This window comes from Dendropsophus ebraccatus, chromosome 3 (assembly GCF_027789765.1).
Source record: "Dendropsophus ebraccatus isolate aDenEbr1 chromosome 3, aDenEbr1.pat, whole genome shotgun sequence".
Classification (NCBI taxonomy): Eukaryota; Metazoa; Chordata; class Amphibia; order Anura; family Hylidae; genus Dendropsophus; species Dendropsophus ebraccatus.
The window spans coordinates 89,934,860-89,944,878 of NC_091456.1; the positions used below are offsets into that span (position 1 = coordinate 89,934,860).

Genomic DNA, 10,019 nt, shown 5'->3' on the forward strand with positions numbered 1-10,019 from the left:
CTTAAGGACTGAGCCAATTTTCGTTTTTGTGTTTTAGTTTTTTCCTCCTTGTGTCTAAAAGGAATTTTTTCCACCTAGAAACCCATATGAGCTCTTTTTTTTTGCAAAAAATTATATGCGTGGTCAAATGGAAAAAAAAAGGCTGTTCTTTTTCTTTAGGCGGTTTTGTTTTTCGCCGTTCATCCTATGGAAAAACTGACATGTCATATAAGATATAAGTACCTCTAGTCAGTATGATATAAAAGTTGTGTAAGTTGCATATCGTTTCAATTATTTGATGGCTTTTAAAAGAATAAAACCTTTTACAGAAAAAAAAAAAAAACGTTTCTTACAATTGCTCTATTACCATGCATAACGCTTTTATCCTTTGGTCTATGGGGCTGATTGAGGTGTCATTTTTTGTGCCATGATGTGTTCTTTCTATCGGTACCTTGATTGCCTATATGCAACTTTTTGATCGCTTTTTATTACAATTTTTGGGGATTTGATGAGACCAAAAATGCACAATTTTTGCAATTTGGCGGGTCTTTGTGCTTACATTGTTTACCGTGCGAGATCAGGAATGGGATAAATTAATAGTTTACGCGATTACACACGCAGCGATACCAAACTTAGTTAGTTTGTTTATGTATTTTTATTTATAAAATGGGAAAAGGGGGTTGATTCATACTTTTATAATGTGAGGAGGGGGTTTTGTATTTATAGATACTTTTTTTTTTTTTTTTTAAACTTCCACAGTAATTAGAAGTCCTCCAGGGGGACTTCTAATACAACTACACTGATCTCCCATAGAGATCAGTGTAGCTGTAGTACACACAGCTATGGCTTTGGCCTGCTGCAGACCAATTCAGTAGAATACCGAGCTGGGATCAGCGTAATTCCGACACTGAGGCCCAGTCCGGTGAGATGAAGGGATCCCCCTCCGCAATCTCCTTGGGGGGGGGGGGACCCCGTCACTAGACCCCAGGGAAGGCTTTAGACAAGACTAAGTTTCTTACAAAAAGAGGGCTTCAACACTTTTATAAGTCAAAATGCATTCTTTTATTAAGTAATCGAAAAAATATGAATTAAAATTGAAAACAGAACAAAGTAAAAAAAAATTCCTCACACAGGATTCAACATCACAGCCACATGATTGTGTTTACAGGAGGATATATGTACAAGGCAGGCATCAAATTACATACCGCAGTGGAAAAAGTCTAAAAGACTACTTGGCCGCTCCCGCTAATGGCCACGGTCCCGTGCTGCAGATAGCAGTCGGGATCGCAGCAGTTCACAGCTGGGTCGCGGTGCGGCCCCCCCCTCTGCACTCCTTCTGTGGACTTATGCCGTACCGGTACGTCATATGTCCTGTGACATACTGATATCTGATACGTCATGGTGCTGCGGGGGTAGTTCAGAGAGGGGTCTCTGAACGGCGCCGCTCCCGTCTGATCTCTGCAGCCAGGGAGCCTCTCTATTAGCCGACACAGGTCCTGTTGCCGCGCCAGCTAATTAAGTCTCTAAATCCACCTGTCAAACATGACAGCTGCATTTAGAGGCTTCGCTACGCACGTCCCTGGTGTCTAGTGGGTCGGATCTCCCCCCACCCCCCGGAATGCGATTGCGCGCGGGGGGGGGGGGATTGGGGGAGGGAGAGGAAGAACCGTCCTTCTGCCAGTGGCAGGCCTTAGTGTCGCAATGACGTTGATCCCGACTCGGCAATACATCGCACTGGCCTGCAGCAGGCCAAAGCAATGTATGACCGATCTAATGGATCTTTGCTGTGTATATACACAGCATTGATCTCTATGAGAGATAAGTGCTGTGTATATACAAGTCCCCCAGGGGGACTTCTAGTTAATGTAAAAAAAAAAAAAAGTAAAGTTTTTTTTTATTAATAAAAAATCTCCTCCCCTAATAAAAGTCCAAATCACCCCCCTTTTCCCATTTTATAAAGAAATAAACATATCTGTATCTCCCCGTGCCCAAACTATTAAACAGCGTCAGTGCAAAAAAATTGTAAAGTGCAAAATTGCACATTTTTGGTCACATCAAATCCAGAAAAAATGTAATAAGCGATCAAAAAATCACATATACGCAATCAAGGTACCGATAGAAAGAACACATCATGGAGCAAAAAATGACACCTCATACAGCCCCATAGACCAAAGGATAAAAGCGCTGTAAGCATGAGAATAGAGCGATTTTAAGGAACATATATTTGTTAACAATGGTTTGAATTTTTTACAGGCCATCAGATAAAATAAAAGATATACATGTTACATATCGTTGTAATCGTAACTACTTGAGGAACATGCATAACAAATCAATTTTACACCAGGGTGAACGGCATAAACATGAAACTTCCTGAAATGAAAAAAAATTCCTTTTTTTTTTTTTTCAATTTGACAGCACAAATGATTTTTTTCCCGATTTCGCAGCATATTTTATGGGAAAATAAAGTCTGTCATTGCAAAGTACAATTGGTGTCGCAAAAAATAAGGGCTCATGTGGGTGTCTAGGTGAAAAAATGAAAGTGCTATGGCCTTTTAAACATAAAGTGGAAAAAGCAAAAGCATAAAAATGAAAAATGGCTTTGACCTTAACCCCTTCGGGACCAGGCTAATTTTCGTTTTTGCGTTTTCGTTTTTTCCTCCTTGTGCTTAAAAGGCCATAGCACTTGCATTTTTCCACCTAGAGACCCACAAGAGCCCTTATTTTTTGCGTCACTAATTGTACTTTGCAAGGACAGGCTGATTTTTTGCATAAAGTATACTACGAAACCAGAAAAAAATTCAAAGTGTGGTGAAATTGAAAAAAAAAAACAACGCATTTCTTTTATTTGGGGGGAATGTGTTTTTACGCCATTCGCCCTGGGGTAAAACTGACTTGTTATATATGTTCCTCAAGTCGTTACGATTAAAACGATATATAACATGTATAACTTATATTTTATCTAATGGCCTGTAAAAAATTCAAACCATTGTTAACAAATATACGTTCCTTAAAATCGCTCTATTCCCATACTTATAACGCTTTTATCCTTTGGTCTATGGGGCTGTATGAGGTGTCATTTTTTGCGCCATGATGTTTACTTTCTATCAATACCTTGATTGCGCATATACGACTTTTTGATCGCTTTTTATAAAAAAAAATTCTGGATTTGATGCGACCAAAAATGCGCAATTTTGCACTTTGGGATTTATTTGCGCCGACGCCGTTTACCGTGCGAGATCAGAAATGTGATTAATTAATAGTTCGGGCGATTACGCACGCAGCGATAGCAAACATGTTTATTTATTTACTTTTATTTAAAACCTGGGAAAAGGGGGGTGAATCAGACTTTTATTAGGGGAGGGGGCTTTTTACTAATGACAACACTTTTTTTTTAATTTTTTTTCCAATATACTAGAAGCCCCCCTGGGGGACTTCTAGTATATACACTTTGATCTCTCATTGAGATCTTTGCTGTATAGATATACAGCAAAGATCAATGAAATCGGCACTCGTTTGCTTTCGGCTGCTGCAGCTGGAAACAAACGAGTGCCGAGCCGGGGACGGCGCCATCTTGGTGCGGTCCCTGGCCAGCTTCAGTAACGGAGATCGCTCCTCCGGGACAACGACCCGGAGGAGCGATCTCCGCCTCTAGACACCAGGGAAATGCTGTATCCGGTAATCGGATGCAGCTGTCATGTTTGACAGCTGCATCTGATTACTGTATTAGCGGGCACGGCGATCGGACCGTGCCCGCTAATACCGACGGTCCCGGGCTACAAGTGGCACCCGGGACTGCCGCGGTTCAGAGCGGGGTTGCCGCGCGAGGACGTACAGTTATGTCCTCGTGCGGGGAAGGGTTAAAGGAGACCTGTCACCCCCCAGTGCTGGGGTGACAGGCTCCCGGTCCCCAGTTAGATCCCCTTATACGTTCCTCATCCCGCCGTGTCCCGATGCCAGAGCCGGTCCCGGGACGGAGATATCCCGGTCAGAAGCCGGCGCACGCGCTTTGGAGAGAGGTCCGACGTCCATAGAGAATTAATGGAGCCGCGCGCACGCAGCAGAGATGAGTCTGAACCAATATAGTGGGCTCTCTAAAAGTGGGTGATATGTTGCTAAAATGGTATTATGTTACTAAGATGGTAATTGTACACCTGAATAGCTTAATCACAACATTTAGTGCTCAAATTCATATACAGTAACGATCTAAATGCATAGAAAAAGTAATAAAATACATATCTAATAAAAAGAGTCAGCATGAAAAATAGAATAAAAAACACAAAATAAAAGAGTATGTATAAAAAGAGCCTGGTGATGTAAACCGCGCCGGGCCCAGCGCAGACACCTCACTTTAGTAGTTTTGGCAGTGATCCCGAATCTCGATGTTAAACATGGGCTCGTATCGCTGCTGAGCCGTAATGCTTATGCTTTAGAAGGATAGTCTCTCCTTTTAGATTTGTACTCATAGGAGGAAAAATAGAATAGAAGTCAAGTAAATGGTGGTGGAATGTCCACCTCTCACCCTGGTGGTGGTAACTCCCACGGTCAGATGCGGTGTTGTGGCGGTAGTCCGTGCCTCGGTCTATACGGCCAACGTGAGAGCTGAGCAGTCGCGGTCTAGTGCAGCATAGTATGCTATCTTGCGCTGCTGTGGCGTCCACGTGTATGAGAGTGCGCGCTCTTTCAAACTGCCGCTGAGTTAGATGCCAGGGAGATACGGCTCCGGTTCGGGATCTGCACTCAAAACATTGATTTATTTGAAAAGGCTCTGTTATCCTTGATTCTTGAACGCGTTTCAGGAGATCTACTTGCTCCTTTCCTCAGCAAAGAATTCTGGATAACTCTAGTACAACCATATCCGTTCGGATTTTATATCTGTTCTGAACTTTTTCACAAGACCTGTACTGGATCGTTCTGGATAGTTTTCCACGTTTTCAGATAACTTAGTGCTATGTAGTTGCCTATATCCCATATGGAATTGTATAGGTCGGCTCCATTCATTCTCTATGGACGCCGGTCCTATCTCCAGAGCGCGCACGCTGGCTTCTGACCAGGATATCTCCGTCCCGGAACCGACAGAGGGACTCGGCGGGATTGAGGTATGTATAAGGGGATCTAACTGGGGGTCGGGAGCCTGTCACCCCGGCACGGGGGGTGACAGGTCCTCTTTAACCCCTAGACGACCCAGGGTGTATAGTTACGCCATGGAAGTCTGTCCCCAGACGATCTAGGGCGTAACTGTACGCCCTGGGTGTTTCTCCCGCTATGAAGCACGCTCCGGAGCGGAGCGCGCTTCATAGCAGGTGGGGGCCGGCTGTGAGTGAGCAGTGAGCAGCCGGGACCTCACCGGTAATGACACGCTGCAGCGATCGTGCTGCCGCGTGTCATTAACTCCTTAAACGCCGCGATCCGCGGCCGCGGCGTTTAAGTGTGACAGGGGGAGTCCCCTGTCACTTACCGATCGGGACCCCCGCAGTGTGACTGCGGGGGTCCCGATCGGTAAAACGGCCCACCGGAGGTCTCTCACCTGCCTCCGTGCGGTCCGATTGGCGATCTGCTACACTAAGCCTGCACAGGCAGGCTCAATGAGCAGATCGCCGATAACACTGATCAATGCTATGCCTATGGCATAGCATTCATCAGAGTAGAAATCAAACTAATCTATGTACAAGTCCCCCAAAGGGACTTCAGATGTGTAAAAAAAAAAAAGTTAAAAACACTAAACACACTACCCCAAAACCCCTCCCCCAATAAAAGTCTAAATCACCCCCCTTTCCCATTATATAAATAAAACATATAAAAATAAATAAACAAATAAACATATAATATACCGTAGCGCGCGTAATTGTCCGATCTATTAAAATATAACGAGTGTCATTGCGAACGGTAAACGGCGTACACGAAAAGAGGGAAAAAAGTGCGCGGATTACCGATTTTATGTTACATTATATATAAAAAAAAATTGATAAAAAGTGATCAAAACGTCCGATCTTCACAAATATGGTATTAATAAAAACTAGAGATCATGGCGGAAAAAATGACACCCCATACAGCCCCGTAGGTGAAAAAATAAAACTGTTATAAGCGTCACAATAGTCCCATTTTATTTATATTTAATTGCCAAAAAAAAGGATTTCATTTAAAAAAAATATATAACATTAGAGAATCTGTGTAACCTGCATATGGTTGTGTTCGGACTGACCTATAGAGTAAATAGTATCATGTCGCTTTTACCATATAGTGCATTATGTAGACACAGGAACCCCCCAAACATTACCATATTGCATTCTTTTTTGCGATTTCACCAATTTATATCTTCATAAATAATATATTTGGAATTCCATCATACATGTTATGGTAAAATGAAAGACGCCATTACAAAGTACAACTATTCCTAAAACAAATAAGCCATTACATGGCCTTGTAGATAAAAAACTGAAAGTGCTAGAGCTCTTAAAAGGGGAGGAGGGAAAAACGGAAACACTAAGATCAAAATTTGCGCGGTCCACTGGGTCAGTTTGGGCCTGGTCCTCAAAGGGTTAAGGGGTTTAAGAATTAGGTTGTTAATCAGAATGGCAACTCTCCCTTTAAGTCTTTCCCAATGTATATTTAGTTAAAATATTACGCAAATAAATGGTTGATTTGTGGACATCTTTCTTCCAGATTCACCAGGGCACAGTGCCAGTTTCATACACTGTCACAACGGTAGCACCACATGGAATCCCTCTTTGTACTGGACAGCACATCCCTGCTTGCAGCGCACAACAGGTTCCAGGCTGTTCTGTGGTCTTCAGTGGACAGCACTTACCAGTCTGTAGCGTGCCTCCTCCGGTAAGTGACCCATGACCATATTTTTTACTTAAGCAGGTCTTAGTAGGGCCATCTTTAAAACTTCTCAAAATGGCTTGAGGCTGACCGAGGGAGAACATACTCTAATAAGGAATAAACTATAAAACCAATCAGGTTTTTAGTAAATATTATTCTGTTCAAATTGTGTGTGTGTGTGTATGTATATATATTTACTTACAGGCATGTGGTGTACAGTTTAACCTTAACCCCCATTGATGAATTGTATACTGAAGGCAGAGTTTATGAAGATTTGTAAAGGTATAAATGTGGCAAATGACATTGCATATGTTGTATTTTACTACAAGCAAAAAAAACAAACATGTTTTTCTTTTATTAAAATCCTTACCTTCTATTTAGATGGATTGCTCTCCTTGTGTTTCAATAAATAGGATTCATTTTCAAGTTTTGTGAGTTATAATTTTCAGTGTGTAGCACTGGAACATCCTTTTTTAATGCAAGTGTATTTTTACAGTTTACATTGAATACTATTGGCATTTATTTATTTATTTGTTTTCTATTTACAGATGCTTCAAGCTTGCTCAGTTCAACATTTACCTGTTCCCTATGCTGCTTTCCCTCCATTAATTTCCAGTGACCCATTCCTGTTACATCCACCGCACCTTTCCCCCCATCACCATGCACACCTGCCCCCTCCTGGCCAATTTGTGCCCTTCCAGACACAACAGTCTCGCTCGGTAAGCAAAGTTCTGTCAATGCCTAATGCCTCTGTACTACCCAAGTGGGAAAAATAATCCCATTTAGTGTATTTTAAAAACTGTGATAAAATAACTGTAATATATCTTAATCAGCAGTGAAGTTGAGGTTAATCTATGTGAACTGTCCTATTCATTTTGTGCGATAAATAGCTAGTTTTTTTTTTTGGGGGGGGGGGTTGTTTTTTTGTAAAATAATCCTTAAATGGTACAAAATAGTGTGTTGCAAATACATAGCATAGCTCCTCTCTTCTGTACTTTTTGTCAATTAATATACTTTTTTTTTTTTTATGTAATTGAGAACTATGGGTATTTTATGTTTCTTTTTTGTTTGACAGCCTTTGCAGAGGATAGAGAATGAAGTAGAGCTGTTGGGTGAACATCTACCTGTAGGAGGCTTTACATATCCTCCGCCTGCTCATGCACCCACGTTACAACCCTCAGCACCGTTACAGTTCATAACCCATGATCCTTTGCACCAGGAGGTTTCATTTGGAGTTGTAAGTAAATCTATGTAATCACTTTAATTCTACAAAGTTTTCACTCATACAGGTATTAAGTGTGTTTCCCCCACAATAGCTGCTTAGTAGAATCGATACAATAAAGCGTATTCCTTAGAACTGCAGATTTCTATAGTTTAAAGGGAAACTAACAGCAGGTTAGAACACTGTAACCTGCTGTTGTGTTCCTATAGTGCACTTCTCTTACAATAACTATCTTCAGATTAATATGTAAATTAGATGGGTTGGGAGCACCATCTTCAGCGCACCACTCCACCCTGCTTACTTGCCCCTAATGCTTACCCTCCACTCCACCCTGCTTACTAGTCCTAATTAATATTCCTAAGGGGTGGAGTATATATATATATATATATATATATATATATATATATATATATATATATAATTTTTTTTTTTTTTTAAGCTTAATGTACCCTTTAAAAAATAAAATTGTGAATGTAAGATGCAACATTTGTGATCATATTTTTTTAAGAAGTGCTATTATGTACACATAGAATAAGTGCATGGAATATGCTGCAGAGTGATCCTTAAATATATTGTGGTTTACTGATATGTTTCATAGCTGTATATAATAACTTCCTAAATGTGAAATTGGAATTTATTTTCTTTCATTGCCTTTAGCCGTATCCCCCATTTATGCCTCGAAGACTCACTGGTCGTAGCAGATATCGATCGCAGCAACCAATACCACCACCACCTTACCATCCAAGCCTTTTACCTTATGTTCTGTAAGTAATGTACAAAATGTACCTTTGTTGACTTAGGGTACAAACACACACAGCAGATACGCAGCAGATTTGATACTGTGTTCAGTTATTTAGATCTAATCTGCGTATCGCAGCAGTAAATACGCAGCATATATGCCGTGTGTGTTTGTACCCTCAAAAGGCGTATATTCCTTATACAGACTTCCTTGGGGAGTATGTGTTAGCTCTCTGACCTTACTCATATGAAATTTGTCAATACATCTTTTTTTATGTAAGTTTGTATTCGTATGATGCAGCATACATTCGCTTGGGCAATAACATGATTACAGTGACCTTCTTGTCTTTTTAGTATAAAAGGGTGATATTCTTCAAAGTACTTTTTTTTTCCTTCCAACAATTGTCCAAAAAAAAAAAAAAAACTGTAGTTTTTGGTTCTATCACAGCTCTCCAGGTCTCTGTGGTGATAGACAACAATGTGTAGTCAAATTTTCCAGTCATACTCACTTCTGTCTGTCCGCAATTTCTTGCTAATCGTTCAAATGTATAATAGTAAGATGTATGGTCAGTCACTTTTGTATGAAAAGCTATTTACATGATAAATGTCAGTGGGACAAAAAAAAAAAAAGAAAATTACTCATGCCCTAAAGGCCCCAACTATTAAACTGTATGACATTCTTTTAGGCACACTGCCAATCCACAAAAATACCCAGTTCTTTTCTTTTAATATCAATAGATCAATCTGTGGAGTTAATATAGAAAAATTGCTTGTGTAGAACTGCATTAAGGGGATGAGTTGGTTTAATCTTCTGCTTTTTCTTTAAGATCAATGCTTCCAGTGCCTCCTGCTGTGGGACCAGCCTTTAGCTTTGAGTTGGATGTAGAAGACGGAGAGGTGGAAAACTATGAGGTTGGTGTATGTATTCAAACATATTTATTTTGCTATCAAAAAATACCTTTTAGAAATTATCAGATCTCCTTCCCTGTAAAATAAAGGTAGTTAAACCAATTGATGTTCCCTTTAGCTTGCAGCTTGTTACTTTGTTTTTCATAATGTGTGTTTCCCCTTCTACCCCTAACTAAAAAGTGTTTTAATTATTTATTTACCTTTTTTTTCCCTTCCGTTGCAGGCATTGTTAAATCTCGCTGAACGATTGGGAGAAGCTAAACCACGTGGACTAACAAAAGCTGATATAGAGCAGCTTCCATCGTACAGATTTAACCCAAACAACCACCAATCAGAGCAGACGTTGTAA

General features: G+C 40.6%; 1 protein-coding gene across 3 annotated transcripts in view; it reads left to right on the top strand.

Annotated features, from left to right (window-relative positions):
- The window catches only part of RNF38 (ring finger protein 38), a 256,727-nt gene that overhangs the window by 240,574 nt on the left and 6,134 nt on the right, over positions 1 to 10,019 (top strand). For 2 of the 3 annotated variants that reach the window (XM_069962196.1, XM_069962199.1), the window contains 6 exons: positions 6,640 to 6,807; positions 7,350 to 7,520; positions 7,877 to 8,038; positions 8,681 to 8,787; positions 9,589 to 9,679; positions 9,894 to 10,015. In XM_069962196.1, the coding sequence (XP_069818297.1) occupies positions 6,640 to 6,807; positions 7,350 to 7,520; positions 7,877 to 8,038; positions 8,681 to 8,787; positions 9,589 to 9,679; positions 9,894 to 10,015 (821 nt within the window). The remainder of the gene's footprint in view (positions 1 to 6,639; positions 6,808 to 7,349; positions 7,521 to 7,876; positions 8,039 to 8,680; positions 8,788 to 9,588; positions 9,680 to 9,893; positions 10,016 to 10,019) is intronic. The other variant, XM_069962197.1, reaches the window with a different exon arrangement.